This window comes from Kwoniella pini, chromosome 11 (genome assembly GCF_000512605.2).
Source record: "Kwoniella pini CBS 10737 chromosome 11, complete sequence".
NCBI lineage: Eukaryota > Fungi > Basidiomycota > Tremellomycetes > Tremellales > Cryptococcaceae > Kwoniella > Kwoniella pini.
This window is the reverse complement of record NC_091726.1, coordinates 992,929-1,012,828: the sequence shown is the minus strand read 5'-3', so window position 1 is coordinate 1,012,828 and position 19,900 is coordinate 992,929. Positions and strand designations below refer to the sequence as shown.

Sequence of the window (19,900 nt, the reverse complement as noted above, 5' to 3'; positions counted from 1 at the left end):
ATAAATCAATTTATCTCGGATTTTTGATTACTTGGATAATTTGTGTTTTTGTTGTATTTTGTTATAGTGGATGTTTTTTTTGGATATTCAATATCGTGCATATGAACTTGACATTTTGATATATGCATTTTCATGTTCGTGTACGACTTGTCATGTAAGATCTCAGTAACCCTTCACCTCGAATTGTGGATGTCTCTTTTCTGTATGAAACAACTGTAATTTATGTATGATATATGTAGAGTAACACTCATCTGTTGTTGTTGTTGTTGTTTATGTACCGTATCGCTCACACGACTGACGTTTGCTATGCTTAAATTTCCGCGGAGAATTAAAATTAAGTAAGCGCGTCACGCGAGTCAAAGAAAAGCCGAAAAGCCTTGAACCGTCATGATAAATGAATCCCGAGAAAAGAGGACTTTTTTACTTTGGGATAAAAACCAATTCAACCTCACTGAATATTCTTGATACATATATGAAATCATAGATAAGTGAATGGATGACATCTCAGAAGTGATATTCTTCTTCTCTATCTTTGAATAGTAGATTATATCGTGTGTATGAGAATTTAACTTGTAAGGTGATAAAAGGTTCACACTATTCTTTGAGTTACGCAATTAAGGGTTGGTATTTTTACGAAAACGATGTAAAAGTCTTGGCAAAAGGGTTTTGAAGATATTTCGGGAAATTTCAAAACTAACATCTCCTCTCCTTTTCTACCTTTAAAGTATCATAAACAAAAAAAAATGTTTAAACGAAGAAATGACAAAAGAAGCGGATATCCGAATTTCTTGGCTACGAGCTAATCATCAAAAAAAAGAATGCTGTGATTTCGTTTCAGATAATCTTCTAACTTAATAAAGACAAGCTTATTTACTTCTTTTCTACTTTGCACATCTACTGTACATCACATTCATTCATCATATTCACATATATTTATCTATACATATATTCCATCTTTTGCTTACTTTACTTCAATAACTCCTCCCCGAATTGTGCGCTTGCATTTAATACTGCGATAATACACGGTCGAAAACGACATTCAAGTCACTGCGGCGAAATACACACTTAAGAAAAATTCGCTATAATAGATCCTAGACGCCAAGACAAGAATCAAGACGAGAGTGCACATACCATCAATCACTCGAGCTTAGGGATCATCATAATCAACCTTGTTCACACATACATATAACGTATGTTACTATCACCTCAATACATCATTATTTACGATTATTCGTGAATGCAGTCTTATACCACATCAACGAAGATAGCGGCTCAACACATTTCGGTGACATGTCCAATAGACAAATATCACCAAAATCAACGATAGATTCGTTCGATATTTATTCTTATCCACCATCATCATCATATAGCAAAGCAACTTCCAGCTCATCTTCAAATTCAAATAATACAAGTTCAACTTCAACTCCAATATTTAATTCACTATCATCACAATCATATGAATTAACAAAACAAATTTCATCATCTTCATCTCGTAGATCTTCATCTAGTTCATCTAATTCAACAGAAGAATCTATAACTTCACAATCTTCTTTTAATCAAGATGAACCTATTCTACCTACATATAAAGAGGTTTCTTCAACTTATTTTCCTGATAAATTAATCATAGGTAATTCAAAAAGAAAACGATCATTTTTCGATTCAACATCAACAACATCTACAATTAATATTTTAAATACATTGAAACCACGTAGAAGATCTTCATTACCATTTATACATCTTGCAAGGCGTAAATCAACTCAAATGATATTAACTATCACTATAATAATTGTATGTTTATTATTAGTGATTGAAATCAAATCTCATAAAAAAAGAGAAGAATTATGGTTAAAAAATATAAAATTAGATGAATGGGATATTAGAAATCAAAATTATCATGAATCTAATTTAATAAATTTTAGAAAAGATTATGAATTTAAAAAAAGATTAGAATTATTAAATGATAGAAATAATAAAAAGAGGAATTTTGTAAATTTAGAAAAAGAAGAAGATATTTGGGGACCTAAAGATGAAGAATTATTAAAATTAGAAGTTGAAAATAAATGGCCTAATTGGTGGGGAAATCCTGATATTGTAGGAAAAAGTCCATTTGATCATTCTCCAATACCATTAGCAGTTGGACAAGAGAAAAGAAGGTTCATGTTTTTGACTGGTAGGTTATAGTGTTTTTTTTAGGTGTAGCTTTGATCAATCCTCCTACCTTAGATTACTGACTATTGGCTTATTTTCAGACTATAAAGATTACCTTGAAAGAATGAATACTCATACATATGAGATTGTAGATGCGGCTCTACGACATCCTCATCTCATAGTAGATGTTTGGGGACCAGGATGGGAAGGATATGATAGGTCAATACCGCTTTCAGCCAACATACGGAAAAGGGCACATCGTATAGCGCAATTAGAAAATTCAAAAAAGGAATTCATAGAAAAGCAGGAGATGAAGAAGGTAGAGAATGAGAAGAAGAAGAAAACTGGTTGGCTGAAACCTACATCTTATTTCGTGGATCAGACTTTGGCAGAACCACATGAGGATGAAATAGAAGAATGGACCAAACCCGATTGGAAAGTTGAAGTAATGGAAGAATGTAATAATGATGTTAAATTTGATATTGTTTTCACTATCTCGTAGGTGACCTTGTCTTAGCATGCCGATGTTTACCACAGGCTAAAATACAATACAATAGAAATATCTTCAAGGAAAATGATCCCCATGTGGATGCTTTAGATTGTGGAGCATTGCTTATACAGTAAGTGCAACTATTGTTTTTCACCATAGATTATGAAACTTATGAAGATGACATAGACAACTGGGAGATTGTCATGAACTTCGATGTTCTTACGAATGGTATCCGCATGCAAACAATATAACGGTATCGAAATATGCTTTTGAATTATTAGAACTGTTTGACTATGATAAGGTGAAAGCCAAATATCCCGGTTGGGAAATGGGTTTATTCGGACATTCTCCTGATACTGTACGTCCGTTTGTGTTGGATACGACTTCCGTCAGTGTACCATGAAAGTTATGCTGAATCTACGCCCGGTCATAGGGAAATGAATGGGATTTTTATCCCGTACCATGGAATGAGAAGACCGCCAAAGCAAAGGTGTTCGGATATGATGGTAGTTGTGAGTTGTCTTCAATGCTTGCTTGGATCAATAACTTACTGACGATAGCATATTGTAGTTTACCCAATTAGAACGACCGTGACCGATTCTATTAGGAGTTATGAGAATCAGCCAAACCTTCCAGGCGATCAAATTGTCACTAGACATCCTCATCCTGGTTATACTGTATCTGTCCCGCCTCAAGCTCGTGAACAACCTTTAGAGACTTACCAAATCAATCATGAATACTATGAAACTCATCTCAAGCTACGAGAAGATTTCGCAAATGGAATGAGAACAAGTAAAATATGCGTGTTCGATGCATCTTTGGAAAGGAAAATGATCAGAAAGGTGAATTGCCGTTTCTATTGACATCTCACTTAATAGAAGGTTCAATGGCTGACTGAAATTTTTGAAAATAGTACGCTCAAGCATTTTTATCAGGCTGCGTAGTAGCTTCGGACTTACCAACAGAACATGAAGAAGCCCTTTCAAAATTCGTAATTCCACTTAAATCGACTTGGAATATTGAAAAGATTAATGAAGTTTTACAATATTATCTTGATAATGATGAATTATTACAACAAATGGCTATGGATGGGTTTATATGGGCAAGACAACATATGACTACTACTAATAAAGTTAGTCATCTTTTAAAAATGGCTGATCATCATCGAGCTGGTTCAAGAGGATACGAATGTGAGTGAAGTTTGAAATTTTTGATTGTTAATAGATTGTTGATCTGTGTTTCTTGTGTAGTCCCATATGGATTTTCGATGAGATGTAGATCATATTGGAGTGGTGGAAATGGTGCTTATAGACCGTAAGTTCCTTGAGTCGAGGATTTTATTCATAGTCAAGTTGAAGAGAGAGCTGACATCACTCATTACGGAATAGACCTTGGTGTTCACAAGATAGTTATAGAGGATTAGAAGAATAAGGGGATACTTGGAATAAGGATAGAAACGGAAGTCAAGTCGATCACCTTTGTATAATACATCGCATTTGTTCATATACCCTGCATTACACTATTTGAAGATATATCAAATATATAATTCTGTAATTGTAATAAATCGTAAAATAGGAGTCATCCAATATTGTAGCTTAATAGTATTGATTGCTTATGTTGATAAATGCAATGCATCATCAATCATATCTAAACCTTGACAGCTCTTTATCATCAAGTTGCTCATCGCTTATCATATGCGTTAACTGCAGGACTCATGCATGTGAATAATTTATGCACAAATGTAGATTATATTTCATGATAAGATAAATAAAATTGATTCCGACATTGATTCGATTTAACCTCGAACGGACGCGAATGCATCAGAATTTCCTTCATATAACATTAATTGAAATGCTTAGATCATTCATCGTGAGTCATCATTGTTCTATCTTAACATCATAGATTGTCATACTTCATAAAGAAAGGATACTCCTTCATACGGGGTCTTCCTATCATCTTATATCAAGAAAAATTCCTTAGGGAATTTGAGATCCTTTGAGGCGTTTCGAGTGAAACGTTCAATTTCTCTCCGTTGGAGTTCAACGAGAAAGGAGAAAAGAGGAAAGAGGAAAGATTGATACCCCTTAATCAGGAGACAAGAGGACCAACGACCTTGTATTACAAAGACGCACCGTGTCACTACATATAAAGCTGGTGGATAGTCCATTTACTTGCATCGCCTAAAAACGTATAGCAGATAAATGGGGCAATTAAATCATAACGTGATTAATCCGTCCATCCACTTGAAGTAAAGTTGGATCTCATATGCGATCTAGGCCATTTCATTAACGTACAACTACACTCAACATCACTAGCATTAGAATTATGAATACATAGATAAATCGCTACGATAGAGTTAAAGGCAAATATGGAACAACAGGCCATTGTTTCTTCAGTAATATCTGATCCTACCGGAAGAGATCAGAGCATTTTGTCATTTAGCAAAGATACCGATCTGTTAACAAATTCAGTCAACCTTTTAAGTAATGGCCACCCAGCCATTCAATCTATGGCGTCTCATCAAAGTACGCCTAAATTGATAAATTTCGATGATCAACAAATTCCTGATTCTGCATTACACTCTCATTTACCGACACCTAGTTTAACATCAAATTCAACTGTGTCAAACTCTATTGATCCACCACAAGTCATGTCATCTTCATCCTCAGTATCAACATCTTCAGTCCAGGAGAAATCGCAAAAGACGAACAGTCCACCTAATACAATCACTGCTCCTCGATCACTCAGCTCTCTTGAGAAATTACGACAATTCAAAGCTGAAGTAGAAGCTACTAGGAATAATAGCAAAGCTGCTAATATTAGCTCGCCCAATATTAATATTGAAGAAACAGAAATGAATCCTGGTAAATTGGCTAAAATGGCCGAATCTTTCATACTACAACAGCAACAAATTAAAAAGGAAAATAATCCTATTACCTCAACTTCAACAGTTGGGGAGAATGACTTCATACTGAGTGATAGAGAAAAGGCGTTAAAAGAACAATTGAAATTACGTTCTGCTCAAAGTCAAAGTCGATCACCTACAAGCGGATCCAAGCGAATTGCTCATAATGATAGCAAAGCTCCATCAGAGGAAATGAATTTTTCCAAACGATCAAGAGGAGATTCAGGAATCCAAGGCCAACTGCAAACTTCAGATCAAAGGAGATATCCTACTTTACCAGCAAATCCACCTTGGAATGAAAGGAATCAAGATAAATTGCAGAAGTCTCCCGTTGCTTCTCATAGTACTACAAGAGCAGGATCAAGCTCTGAGAGGAATTCAAATTCAGCAAAATTCCAACCTCCTCATCCGAATGATCCTAGATTCACCAGACGAGAAGTCTCAACTGGATCCGCTGGATCCGTTGAACCGGATTATAAGCCCAGTGATACTAATTTTGTTTCTTCAAGATTCTTACGGTCTGGAAATGGACCACATCCGATGGGTAGAGATTCCGGATCCCCGCCTTCTAGAGCAGCATTGTCGTCAGACTCGCGTGGTAAAGAAAGAGAGCGAAATGAATTCGATAGATCGAGGGGATACGATGGCCAACGATTAGCTGAGTGAGTCGTTTCGATCTGTGTGATCGTAAAAGATGTTAGAAGTTTTCAACTTATGATTGTGTTGGTTTCAACCTTTCCAACCTCTTCTCTGCCTTGCTGTATGCGATCTCGTATTTACGAACCCCTGACAGTCGAATAAGTACTAAGAGTCCAGGCCCACCACACAAATATCGACAGCGATCGCCATCTCCAACTCGCCCAGCACCCAGAGCATATAGTAGAGGACATACACCTCCACATGAAAGGAGAGGCCAAGGAAGACCTCCAAGTCCTCCAAGACAGTATCCGGATCCTCGAACTCCTGTATCACCCCATCAAGCTGGGCGAGACCAGTACATCGGTGCTCATGAGCAGTATGGAGATCCAAGAATGCCGCTGCCACCTCCCCCGAGAACCCGTCCTGAGATACACGAAAGGCTCCCCTCGCCCGTTCATGCCAGGCTTTCTCAGAGAGGGCTTCCTCCGGAGGATTATATGGAGGGCAGGTATCTAAGTGCTCATAGAGGCGTTCCGTAAGTCATCACTGTCGTCTGTCAGTTAGACGATTGATGGATAATTCTTAGATTCGCGCGACACCCTCCCTCGGCTCCAACGCCGGAGTATGGAAGACCGCCAATTGTGAATCACCATCATGATCGGTCACCTGTACCCAATCCTTTGGTGGCAGCGGGAATAGACACAAATAATGTAGTTGAAACCCTTCAAGCTCTCAAAGCGCAAATTTCCAAATTAGAGAAATTAGTACCTACGACTGCCGCTCTACAGCCTCAACCACACCATCCTCCATCGCAGAGGGGACATGAATATGATCCGTATACTGAGTATGCTAGGCAATATGGACATGATCGACCTAGGGAACCCCATCCAAGGGAGAGGGAATATGATTCAAGGCCACCAGGACCACCCGGTCATGCGTATCCCCCTCATCCTCATGGTATAGAAGGTAGGTATGAGGACGAAAGAAGAGGATTGCCAAGAGGTCCTCCATCTCCGCGAGGGCATTATGGAGCTCATGAAGACCCTTATCCTCGTCCGCCTCATCACCCACACGACCATGTACACAGACATGGTGAGTTTGATGGTCCTCCAGGAAGAGGCCGGGGAGGAAAAGGCCAAGGCTTCGGACACGGAGGTGGGAGAGGTAAGAGAGGTCGAAGAGGTGGAAGAGGTCACTAGATCTCTCGTATTCAATGAACACCTCGTCACGTTAGAGACTTGATGAAACTTCACATCCGACTGAGTTTATATGGCTGTATCTTTGACGAGAAGTGATGAGCCGACTTGATGCTAAAGCGAAATAAGGCGTGATCGGGATAATAACGCCCAAATATCGACAATATGCAAATTCTTTGAACGATAAATTTTGGTGACACAACCGATCATACTATTGTTCTATGTATGATAATACTTTATATAACGATTGATCCATGCATATGTTCGTGCTATATTGAGTTGAGTAAAAGTCACCATTCAGATTCGTGTGATCGGACCGATCATAAGTTAGCGGAAATCACCGGCTTCCTATTACGAGAAAGTGAAAGTAGGAAGCCGTAAAGAGGCAAAAATCAACATTGTCGAGCAGTACTCGTAATCGCATCTTTCTAACTTTTTCTCATCGACTATTTCGTCTTTAATGAGCGATATCGTCATATACTATAAAAGCAAGCTTCCGTTTTAGTGCCACTACAGACTGATCATCATAGAAGAGAGTAGTGCATCGCATTAGTTTCTGCCATCAGTCAAGTCTTAGTAATGTCTTCATCAACTTTTACTCGATCTTTGGTTCGATCAGCTTCATCTTCGAATAAACAAAAATGTATATCGTCAATATCAATCAACCGTATACCTTTAACTTCTCAAATTAATTGTAGATCTATGACAAAGTCAGAGTTAACGCAGAACATACAAAAAAGATCATTTTTCTCGTTACCTGATATAACGAAATTAGTAAATTTAGTACCTGGAACACAATCTAATGGAAATTCAATAGAAGTCACTTCTGATTCAGGTGTAATTAGTGGAATTGAAGTTGATGGTGAAGAACAAAGATTTCATGCAAGAAAAATATTACCGTGAGTAACTAAATTTGGTTTTAGAAAGAAAAAAACTATTTTTTCAAAGTATATGTAAATAACTAAATATTTACCTTTTTTTTTTTTTGGTTTTCAATTTTTTTTAGATATTCTCAAATACAACTTTATTCTTTAGTTTCAAATGTACCTTCTTATTCATCTTTTATACCATTTTGTAATTCTTCTAATGTTTTATTGAAATCTTCTTCTGGTCAAACAAAAAGTAAAGATTTAAATTGGAAACCAGGTAAAGAACCTTTTGAAGTTTTAGCTGAATTATCAGTTGGTTTCGGTGGATTAGAAGAAAGGTATATAAGTAAAGTTGTTGGAATTCCTTTTGAAAGTGTAACAGTTAGTGTTTTTATCTATTTATATCTTCAAAATATATAACAAAAGTTTTATAATTCTTTTAGGCAACAGCTTCATCTCAAACACCATTATTTAAATCACTTATAACAAGATGGTCATTTCAATCTGCATTTCAAAATTCACCTCATCCATCAAATTCTTTAAAATCAATAAAAGATTCAAATTCAAATCTAAAAGAAGATCCTAATATTGGACCTACACTTTTAACTATTGATCTTAATTTTAATTTCGCAAATCCTTTACATCGTATAGCAAGTCAAGCGGTACTTCCAAAAGTTGCTGATAAAATGATACAAGCTTTTGAAAAAAGATGTTTAGAAGTTTATGGTAAAGGTATTCAATAATATTTTTTTTTGAGGTTTGAAAGATAGTTTAGAAGTTAAATCAGTTGTTCTCCATAAATATGAGATGAATTAGACAATACGAGAGAATTTTTATCATTTAGACAATTTGAAGAATAATCATCAAAATGAAGTTTAAAGCTATATCTAATTATATTTTCTATTATTGAAATGATATATACCCATAATACCTTTGTATAAATATCACATGTTATGTAAACCAATCATTCAATTATGCATATTTCATTCTGTATAGTATAGTAAAATTTCTCTAATCATGATGAAATAGATTAATAGGTCAATAAATTATTTGAATACGTTTTTGATTTTAACCAATAAGCCCGAATTCATAAAGTAAAGTGAAAATATCTTATCAATTTCATTGAATTCATTAAAATATCAAAAAGTTATATATCATATATACTTTTAAAATTAAATCAAAATTAAAATAAAAAAAAGGTATACAACCATGAAATAGAGTATTAATATTTGATAAAAAAATGGTATACATATATATATATATGTTAAATAATTATCTTTTTTTAATTATTTGGTCATAAAATCCTATTCTCCTATCCTATCACCTTTATCTTTATTTTTACCAATACCTAATTTTCCAAATGCCATACTACCTGATCTACCAAGTTTACCTGACATTCCACTTAATTTTCTACCTAAACTACCTCCACCTGAATATTCCTTTCCATTTCCATTTCCACTTGAATTTGAAATTTGACTTGAAGTTGAAATTGTTCTATCTCTTCCTCCTATTGATCCTCCATTAGTTGTAGAAGGTTTTCTACCTAATACACTAAAATTATTAGAAGAAATACTTGATGACATTGAACTTGGTTGTAAATTTCCGGTTCCGGTTCCTATCGAAGAAGATTGAATTTGAGAAGGTGGAATAGGTTTAGCTAATACATTTGAAGAATTTCCAGTTGGTATTCCTGATGAAGAAGAAGTAGAAGTTGAAATGATACTAGATGACATCGCTGTTGATGATCCATTAGGTATACCTTGAACTGACTCAGCATTAGAACCGGCAGAAGAATTAGGTACGTTTACACCTAAGCCACTGAATGTTGTTGATCCTGCCGTGGAAGGTCTAGAAGAAGCTGTAGTGGATTTTGTCGGAGTTTGATTCTGAGCTTGAGTTTGATTAGCCAAGACTGATCCGTTAGATATCGATTTACTTATTCCCCTTGAAATTGGTGGAGGGGGAGGTGTAGCACCTGATATTCTTCTAGTTGGAGTAGGTGAGACAGTCGAAGGTGAAGCGTCAAATCCTAATTGCCTATCCGGTATAGGCTGAGTTTCCCGCTGAGGCTGGATAAAGCCGTTCCCATTGACAATGTGCTGTACAGGAGGAGTACTGACGGACTCTCTTCTAGGCGTCGGTATCGAATTCTTTCTTGAATCCGATCCGGTAGGTGTAATTGTACCACCTGAAATAGATGTCGATGATTTTCGAGATGGTGGCGGAGGAGGTGGTTTCTTAACTTGTTTAGGTGATTCAATTGGCGCTAGAGCTGGAGCTGGTACACTCGGTTGTACCGCAGCCGTTGGGACGATGGAAGTCGGCTCCTCCGAGAAATCAACCAATTGATGCTCTTTCACTTCTTTCAACTCGGTTCGAGGTTGAGATAGAGCTTGTACCGTTCTCGACTGTGTCACTTGAGCTTCGACAGGTTGTGTAGTCTTGGTCTTTGGCTCAGGCACTTTCAATCCTAAACTTGCTAGATCCATATCCACAGCTTGATAGAACAGCACATATCCGGCTCCCGAAGGGTAGTCACCGAAATACCTGAACAAATCATCGTCGTCTATAGGTTCGACATTCTCGTCATCACACATTATCCATCGTCCCTTTGACCGGACGAGCGTGACATAATGACCGTGATGAGGACCACTAGAAGATCACATGTCCGTGTCAGCGTGTGAGACAAGCTAAAATTGTTGTGTTTGGCAAATAGAAGAGTCTCGACTCACTTTCCAATATGTACAACAACAGAGAACAGTTCATACAGTCTATCTGGATTCTCCATATCGTCCGTAGTGTTTGGTAATCTAAGCTGAGTTGGGAAAGGAACTCGATAGAATAATTTTGCATATCTTCCTGTTGTTTCTTGATATTTGAATCGCTTCAAGTGTAGTGCAAGGATGTTAGGTAGCTTTTTGATTTTCATCCTACAAGTAGTCAATAGCAAATCAGCATTCGACTCATTCTTCCACAGCAGATAAAGGTCGATGTGCAGGGATTTGCATGATGGAGTGTAATGAATCATGGGTGTTCACTATGTATGGTACAACTCACCTCTTCTCAGCTTCTTGCAATCCACAACAAGAATCACAGTAGAATTTGTTTTTCTGGCATAACATCTCACTAGCTGAGAATTGTCTGAGACAATGAGTAACGGAAGTATGTTGTTCTATATCAATCGAAAGATCTAAGAATAGTTCGTCTCGTTCAGATGTCTATAAAATAAAATTCAAAACGAAAATTAGCTCAATCCGCAGCATCGCAATCGTCGAAGTCATGTGAATGACGAAAGTCTATGGTAAGATGAAAGCATACTTACAGTTTCACAACTCAAACATCTAGTTTCATTTGTCAGAACACCTTCAAATAGACTTTGTATAAAAGTTTTTCCAGAACCTTTATTTATAGTTTGATTAACTTCTTTTAAATGTTTATCTAAAAGTTCAATTTCTTCAGCAATTTGATTAAGTAACCAACCTAAAAATTCATGTGCATCTTGTTGCATCATACCTCTAAACATTTCATTTTCTCTTTTAACAGTTCTTAATAAATCTTCAGGTGTTACTACACCTCTACCTAATTTACCTGCTTGCCAAGGACCTCCGCCTCTTGCTGCTGATGGAGGTGGTAAAGAAGCCAATAAAGGAGGACCTTGAGGTACATTCGAATTAATACCACCACCAGGGGTTGTTGGTGATTTATTTGATCCATCTGTTGTAGGTTCAATTGGTGTAGGTGGTGCACCAGGTAATAAAGATGCAGTTTGAGCTTGAGAATTTGAATCTTTATTTTCTTTTTTAGGTAAAGGTTGATGTGGTGGTGAATGTGTTAAATGATAAAATAAAGTTTGAATAGTTTGAAATACACTTGGAGGTGATTGATTTGGATCAGGTTCAATTGCTTTCCAATTTGAATATTTTTCATCTAATATTGGTGATTGATTTGTAGATTCTTCTTTTAAACCTCCAAGAGTTGGTAAATTTGCAGAAGAAATTCCATGTCCTGAATTTGTAGGTCTTCTACCTAAACTTGTCCATGATCTACTTTTTTTTTCTCCAGATGAACTATTATTAACATTAGGTGAAGAAGCGATAGTATTTAAAGAAGGTGATTCAAATGGATTTGATTTTGAAATTTGTGGTGAAAGTTGAGATCCACCATTAAATCCATTTGAAAAAGTAGATAAAATAGGTGACATTGATTTATTATAATCTTTTTGTGAAGGTGTAGGTCCTAATGCCATTAAAGGTGGTTTCGAATCTGGATAAGATTCTACGAATTGTTTAAATGCTTCACATGAATATAAAGCCTGAATAACAGAATTACAATAACATGTATTTCCAAAATTTTCTAAACCAAATAACATTTCTTTTTCAACTACTAATTCTTTAGGTGTTTTAGGTATTGCCTTATTATTACTAGCTGTGATTATACTGTTGTTATTATTTTGAGATTGGGATAAATCAGGAGATTCAAGTGGTTCACCTAAAACTGAATCTCTTCTTGTTGTAGGTGAAGGACGTGATCCATTTGGAGTTACATTGTTGCTATTACTTCCTCCAACTTTGTTATCGTTGGATTGTTTCGGCGTTCCAAACCCTCTTAATAATCTCGACATTTTGACGGCGGTTTATGACTAATCGAGCGTGTGACGAGTATGAGTAGAGAGAACAGGAAAGAGATGGTCCCCCCAATCTTAATCTAAGTCTAACAACCAGTTATGAATACTGCTGAAATCTTGCATATGTTCTTGATTTAGGTGAATGGTATTGCCAGAAGTCGATGCGAAATGACAAAGCGAATTCCACAGTCTATAAGTGAGTTTGGCCAAATCGACGCGGAGCTATCCGATTCCGATGTAACGGTGACAACAAGGACCGATCAAGAGTCCTTTGGAGCGAAGCCAACCTGTGTCAACGATGAAATAGCTATACACAGATGATGATGAGGAGGAGATGCAAGATGGTTTTTAAAGTCTGATATCATTAATTGGTTTAATTGACAATCGTCCCTTTTGTCTATGGATGGACGGACTTGTGATGTCTCGGTGTAAGCGTAAGCAAGGCTAGTTCAAGTATCCATATATTCGGGATTTACTTAGGGGTGTAAAGGAATTCAAATCGACGGTTTTCCTCTGCTCTAATGGGTAAAGTCGGTCAACGGCCCGGTATAAAGTCACGGGATCATTAAAATACATTGAAAGGGTATAAATAAAACCCCTGGCACAATTACGATTCATGGGGGTTTTCATTACAAATATTGGGGACCCCCTTCTTAAGAATTATTAGGAAATTGTTAAAACGATTACAAAATACAGGGATCGTAAATAAGGAACGACTAATGGTTGAATTTACCTTTGGTGACGTATTGACCGATGGACGTGGCAAACAGGCCGAAGGTCGACGAGGGAGTGCATATTAGAGACACATCCAGAAGTATGCAGTGCATGAACAAAGTTTTGAATGCTATATACTATTTGTCATCTATCTAACCTTATAACATTGAACATCGTATGATCCCTCTGCTGAAGCTTCATCACCATCTATCACTCTATAATGAATCTCTACATCCAGCTCTCTAGAATTGGTTGGAGATTTCTTACAAAAGAATCTACCTTGAATTTGTTGATTAGGTTCGAGTGAAATATGTTTTCTAAGAAGGAAAACAACTTGTTTCCAATGTGTATATTTACCTCTTGGACCAGTTGTGAAACTAACTTGATTTCCTTCTTCCCTTTCTTGTAATGGTTGAACAGGGTTTTCAAATTCGTTATCACCAAATGATAATATTTCAACTTGTTCTTCGGGTTGAACATGAGATCCTTCTCCTGAAATTGGGTTGAAAAACGTATCGAAATGTGTCAAGAATGCTTTGACGGTTACGTCGGAATCGGAAGTTGATTTAAGAATGAAAGAAGAATGGAAATCTAATGATTTAATCGTGGCGTTATGCGAGTTAATATCCTATAACGATTTGGTCAGGTTCATTCTTCAAACTGGATCGTTAGATCATTCAGAAAGTACACTTACCCGGACGATAGCTTCTGAAGTTACAATCTCCTCTTTATCTACCACTTCTGTCAATCCCTCATCAAAAGCCGGAGCTTGCATTGTACTCAAATCAAATCCATAAACGGACGGCCAAAATGCTACTCTTTCTTTCCAGGTCCTATCTCCTGTTATAGCACTGATGACTAATCTGGTCTGCGAGGGCGCCATCAATCCTCCAGGGGCGAGGAATCTATCTCGTGCCACCAAGACCGAATCAAGCATAGACTCGTATAAAAGCATATAGCCCTAAGAAAAAGGGGTTGATGTAAGCTTAAATCGTTGTTTTCAGACCGAGGAGCGAGTCATTCCAAAGACCCCTGACATTTGTGTGTGTAACTCACCATCCACTCAGATACGATAACATTGACTTCTTTTACAGGTAATTGAATATCCTCTACTTTGCCTTGAATGACTGTAATGGAATCTGCGAAACCGTTCTTTCGGATGTTTTCTCTGGCCTTTACCGCTAAACCAGAAGCCTCAATAGCATAAACATGCTTAGCTCCGGCTTTGGCAGCGAACACTGTACACCGCACTCTTCAGTTTTATCCAACCCTGACAGTAGAAGTGGTGAACTCACTGGAGAGAATACCTGTGCCACAGCCCACATCCATGACAATAGCATCTTTGAAAATTTTTGGATTGGACAAGATGAAACGCGCGTAGGATACAGTCCTTACTGTATCTTTCAACATGATTTCGTGGATGTCTAAGGAGCAGTAATATGAGCTTCGTTGCACTGGTTGTCAATTGACCTGAGGTCATGTACTCTGTCGGAATCACTTGACGTACCATTTTCTTCGTAAGAGTGGAAATAATGAGTATCATCGTCCCTCTCTACAGCTTTCCCCTTGCCTTTTCGTTCTGTAGATTGCCCCTCTTGACTGCCTTCGACCGGTGGCTCTCCATCATCTTCCGCACCAACAGTCTTCGAGATAAGAAGTCTCATTGAAGCCAAGTCTTTTCTAGCTTTTTCCAATTCCGCTTCGAGTTGAGATTCTCTAGAATTTTGCGTTGATGTTTGAGGTTGAGAAGGTCCAGCATTCGATTGAATAGGATTTTGTTGAACAATTGACTCTTCGTCATCCGACCAAGAATCATCTGGATCATACTCTGCGCAAAAAATCAGCATTCTGTGCATCGAAAGGAGAAATCATTATAAAAGGGAGAAAGTATTGACCTACGAAGTAATGGATCATCAGGTATTACAGGGATAAGTAAATTATCATCTTGGAATAGTGGGTCTGAAGAAGACAAGACCTGAATTTGATCTTTGGTCAGACCCTAATACAAATAAGGTCAACTTAGAATCAGCTTCTAGCTTCTTAAATTTGGAAGGGAGTCAAAAGCGAACCTACAGCATTTCTAATCAAGTTTATCAATCTGATCCTTCCGAACATGTCCAATCCCAGCTTCTCACAAGTCTCATGTAAGTTGAAATCCCAGATATTCGAGTCATGTTCTAAAGCGGCTTCTGGAGAAGGTAAGATGGTTTCATCGAAAAGTGATTTAGTTTGTCTAGCTTCTCCTAAAGAAGATGCCCAATCTGATAATCTATCATCATCATCTGCTGTTACTGATGATGCCGAAGAAATCGAGCCAGGACCAGCAGGAACGTTGACTTGATATGACATTTTTTTTAATGATGAGATAAAATTGAAGAAGATAGCTCAATTTTGATATCTTAAGTTTGAGTATTCAAAAAAAGTTGAGACCAAAGGTAAAGAAATCTTGCTTTGTTAACCGGAAATTTTAATGTTGCACAGTAGTAAACCCTGAATGCATTATGAAAATTGTAATTGCCAAGAAAGTAACCACGTGATATGTGATTAGAGTTATCTTGTAATTCCTGTAATCTTTTACTCGTAGTAGTTGCTGTGCAGTGACAAGTAATCCTGACAAAGTGCCTGTTTCGTCATATCAATAAATAAACTTAGCCTCCATCAATTACTCATAAAATTATCTTACTAAACTTATCTTTTGATATTGATTTGAAAATCAGGATGAGGGAATATAGTTAAACTTACACCGCTTATACAACATCCTCCAGATCCGAAGCCGATTCTGAACAATAACATCGACAATAACTTTCTTTGCAATATATATAGCCCGGGAGGAACAAATCTAACCGACAACGGACTTGAGGGAAATCATATCTAATCAACATCAATCACTTCATCTACAGCCTGGCTCGACCTCATCATCGACGGGTATTGAATGGATGACACAATCGACAACAGCGACAGGAACGAACAACTATCAATAAGATGACCAGTCTGTCAAGTGCCGAGATTTCGAGGCAAAATAGGGTAATTGTCTTCTCATCTCTCAATAATAACGATTGACTTGGATGGCAGATCTTGAATAGAGCTGATACTCGTGATTGCTGTCTACCACATAGATGTACCAAATTGGTCCTATGCTTACCTCGTCAAGCGTATACTGGGCCTTTGGAAATAGAAGTTACGTATCTGATCCAGAGTGGGTATCACTATATTCGTTCATCTTGGGGATCCATGTGTAAGGAGCGATTGATCTAATTAGCTACTAAATCTCGCAGATATGTCAAAGCCGTCATCAGGAACTACGTATATTTCAAAGCTCAGAAAGGAAAATCAAAGTCAGAGTTAAGCTATAAACTGGAGATACTGGAAAGAGACGTGAGTTACTGCTTTTGCAACGTAACATATTTAGCTGTCGCAATTGACAACCTATATACTTACTGTCACCCCTGCATCAGTTCGCTCAGTTTGGCTACGCTTTCCGAGCAATTAGGCAAGAGTATGGATTAGGCCCATCTCGCGTGCTCCCGCAACCTCAATCATCTAATCCAAACAATAATCTCCGTCGTACACAAACAGCATCTACACCTTCTCGTACTGCTACAGTCAGAAATAACAATATCACACGGACACATACCACCGTAGGTGCCACTACGGTGAGACCAGCTCAACCTCAAAATGATGATGATCTTCCACCACCTCCGTACGCAAGCCAAGATCCAGAACCTGCAGCAACACTACAATTACAAGAGAGATTGGCTGCGGAAGCGGAAGCGAGAGGTAATCTGCCTCAAATCACTTCCCCTCTTACCACCTCAAGCACTACTAGTACACACTATAACACCGCTTCTTCTCCTGCAACTTCGCCCAACCGTCGTCCATTGAATACTGGCTCAACCGGAGTGCAAGAGGAATTGCAAAGGATACCTAGTGATCCGGAATTAGCACGGGCATGGGAAGAATCGCAATTAGAAGAAGCGACTAGAGCTAGTCTTGCTCATCAAGTAGAACAACAGGAACTACAAGAGGCAATGAGACTCAGTATGGCTGAAGCAGAAGCCCAGGGCGCCTGTTCCTCGTCTTCTCACTACGAGGGCAGCTCATCTACTCAGAATCATCCGATTTCGACTATTCCTGAAGATCGTTCCGATGAAGGACCAGGTCATAATGCCGAAATGAGGCATTTAGTCAGTGGTATGGAAGATATGATCATCCCCGGCTCATATAACTCCGCTGTCTCGACGTCAACAACAGGGCCGATCTCTACGACAAGTGATCACCCGATTCCCAACATCCTCGACGAACCGGTATCCAATTACTCGCATCAGCCACCGCTCAGTCCGCAAAGAACGGGACTTCATATTCAAAGCAAGAATCCATTCTTATCCTCAAATGAGAAAGAACAATTACGAGCGTTGGAAGAGGCGGCTTTGACCACTCCGACCAGCGAACATTTCAGGTCTCCTAGCACCAGTTTTCCTGGTTCTTCACATACACAGTACATCGCACCTACTAGTCCACCACTGCAAACCCACCGTCAATCCTTCTCTTCCTTTGTTGAATCTGCTGCACCTCATGCAGAGAACGTTCCTACACAACGGACACCACCTCCTATACCGAGTCGAGAAGGCTCCAGCTACACCCATTATACTCCACCAACAAATCAGCATGCTGTCTCTTCTGAGTCAAGCCAGCAGTTGTACACACCGCCGAGTGGACCACCACCATCTCATCTCCGCATTGTAACTCCCATTTCGCCTTCTACTAGACCGTTGCCTGCTACGCCCAGCGATCAGACTACACGTGACGAAGTGTCCAGCCCTCGAATAGCCTTTCCTCAACCCATCATCGGTACGTCGGCGCAACCCTACCCTTCGCTGTCGTCCCCGAGTGGAACGTTAGATTCGCACAACAGCTTGCATCAGACATTACAAAGTACGCCGCCATCTTTGCCTTTGCGAAGGAAATCAACCTTTATTCCTCTAGCAGGAAAGGAAGACGCTCTGGAGATGTTGAGGGATTATGACACTGTTCTCTTGGGTGCGTGTTCGGTTTCTCGTCCAGCACTTGTTGATTTCTTATTGTTCGTCTTGACTTTGATATGCTGATATAAATTTCTGATATAGTGGATGATAGTACCTCAATGGCGGGACAAAGGTGGTCGGAAGCAAGGCAAGCTTTGATGGAAGTATCGGAGATAGCAGCCCGGTATGATGAAAATGGGGTAGATATTTATTTCTTGAATAGTAAGAGGGTAGGAAAAGGAATCAGAGCCGCACACGAGGTAGAAGATTTATTTAGAGGCTTGGAACCTAAAGGAGCTACTCCGACTGGAATGAGACTTGAGAGTATATTAAGGGAATATATGGCCAGATTGGAAAGATCGCAACTTCCTTCGTCTCCTTCTATCAATGGTAAAACGGAAGGGATTATCAAGCCTATGAATTTGATTGTTGTGACGGATGGTGGTGAGTTATTTTCATGCGCTTGTCTCATCCCTACTCTATCCGCCCTCACTCCTTAGTCTTGTTATTCCGCCCTATACCACAACCTAAAAGCTCCATTTGTCAGACGCTTACGCTGACAAATCAGTTTTTGCTCATCCTGTCCTCCTTCGTAAACGTACAATGGCATCTGATCCGACGATTGATCGTAACGAATCGTTACAAAAAGCTCCAACGGATGATCCAGAATCCGTATTAATTGCATGTGCGAAAAGATTAGATAGAGGAGAATTCCCACTTTATCAAGTTGGAATTCAATTTTTACAGATTGGTAATGATTCCGAAGCTAGAGAAGCTTTACAAGAATTAGATGATGGATTAGTAGCTGCTCATGGTGTTAGAGATATAGTTGATACTGTACCATATGATGGAGAAGAAATGTCAGCTGGATTAATTATTAAGACTTTACTTGGTGGAATTAATAGGAGATTAGATAGGAGAGATTCTGCTTAATTTGTATATTGAACAAGAATCATATGCATGCACTTGTACAGATCATAATTGTCGTTGCATATTCAGATTCAAGAGTTATCGTTTCGCAGTGAGAATGAACGTTGTTGATAAAAACTGCAGTTGTGCCACGAGTTGAAATGGATGCAATGTGATGGGATTTGATGATCGCCATATGATACACACAGGCACGATTGAATTCAGGAATTTTAACTAAACAGTGACGTATTTAATAATTAAAATATTTGGCCACCAATTTGATATTATCAAATAACTCTTTAATACGATAAATCAGTGTTCAAGAAGAATTGATTGACTTATATGTCAGCTTCATAATATACCTGAACAGATCAATAGTCAATAT

At 38.2% G+C, this 19,900-nt stretch overlaps 6 protein-coding genes across 6 annotated transcripts; 4 read left to right on the top strand and 2 right to left on the bottom strand.

Annotated features, from left to right (window-relative positions):
• Positions 1-1,290: 1,290 nt before the first annotated feature.
• I206_107725 (uncharacterized protein) lies at positions 1,291-4,069 on the top strand (the record flags this gene model as incomplete). The annotated part of the gene is made up of 9 exons (XM_070203585.1): positions 1,291-2,170; positions 2,250-2,646; positions 2,706-2,768; positions 2,825-2,996; positions 3,072-3,150; positions 3,209-3,480; positions 3,552-3,828; positions 3,889-3,952; positions 4,027-4,069. The coding sequence occupies 9 exons, from the start codon at positions 1,291-1,293 to the stop codon at positions 4,067-4,069; spliced, it is 2,247 nt and encodes a 748-aa protein (XP_070059686.1).
• Positions 4,070-5,006: 937 nt separating this feature from the next.
• I206_107724 (uncharacterized protein) lies at positions 5,007-7,381 on the top strand (the record flags this gene model as incomplete). The annotated part of the gene is made up of 3 exons (XM_019157769.1): positions 5,007-6,205; positions 6,337-6,717; positions 6,769-7,381. 3 exons carry the CDS (start codon positions 5,007-5,009, stop codon positions 7,379-7,381), a joined length of 2,193 nt encoding a protein of 730 aa, XP_019009409.1.
• Positions 7,382-7,957: 576 nt separating this feature from the next.
• I206_107723 (uncharacterized protein) lies at positions 7,958-8,990 on the top strand (the record flags this gene model as incomplete). The annotated part of the gene is made up of 3 exons (XM_019157768.1): positions 7,958-8,277; positions 8,385-8,628; positions 8,691-8,990. 3 exons carry the CDS (start codon positions 7,958-7,960, stop codon positions 8,988-8,990), a joined length of 864 nt encoding a protein of 287 aa, XP_019009408.1.
• A 561-nt stretch (positions 8,991-9,551) lies between these two features.
• Positions 9,552-12,868, bottom strand: I206_107722 (uncharacterized protein; the record flags this gene model as incomplete). Its single annotated transcript, XM_019157767.1, has 4 exons — positions 9,552-10,899; positions 10,980-11,177; positions 11,305-11,465; positions 11,570-12,868. 4 exons carry the CDS (start codon positions 12,866-12,868, stop codon positions 9,552-9,554), a joined length of 3,006 nt encoding a protein of 1,001 aa, XP_019009407.1.
• Positions 12,869-13,733: 865 nt separating this feature from the next.
• I206_107721 (uncharacterized protein) lies at positions 13,734-15,934 on the bottom strand (the record flags this gene model as incomplete). Its single annotated transcript, XM_019157766.1, has 7 exons — positions 13,734-14,213; positions 14,280-14,546; positions 14,642-14,823; positions 14,881-15,009; positions 15,093-15,413; positions 15,485-15,584; positions 15,659-15,934. 7 exons carry the CDS (start codon positions 15,932-15,934, stop codon positions 13,734-13,736), a joined length of 1,755 nt encoding a protein of 584 aa, XP_019009406.1.
• A 767-nt stretch (positions 15,935-16,701) lies between these two features.
• Positions 16,702-19,539, top strand: I206_107720 (uncharacterized protein; the record flags this gene model as incomplete). The annotated part of the gene is made up of 5 exons (XM_070203584.1): positions 16,702-16,781; positions 16,861-16,960; positions 17,041-18,622; positions 18,709-19,050; positions 19,256-19,539. The coding sequence occupies 5 exons, from the start codon at positions 16,702-16,704 to the stop codon at positions 19,537-19,539; spliced, it is 2,388 nt and encodes a 795-aa protein (XP_070059685.1).
• Positions 19,540-19,900: the final 361 nt, after the last annotated feature.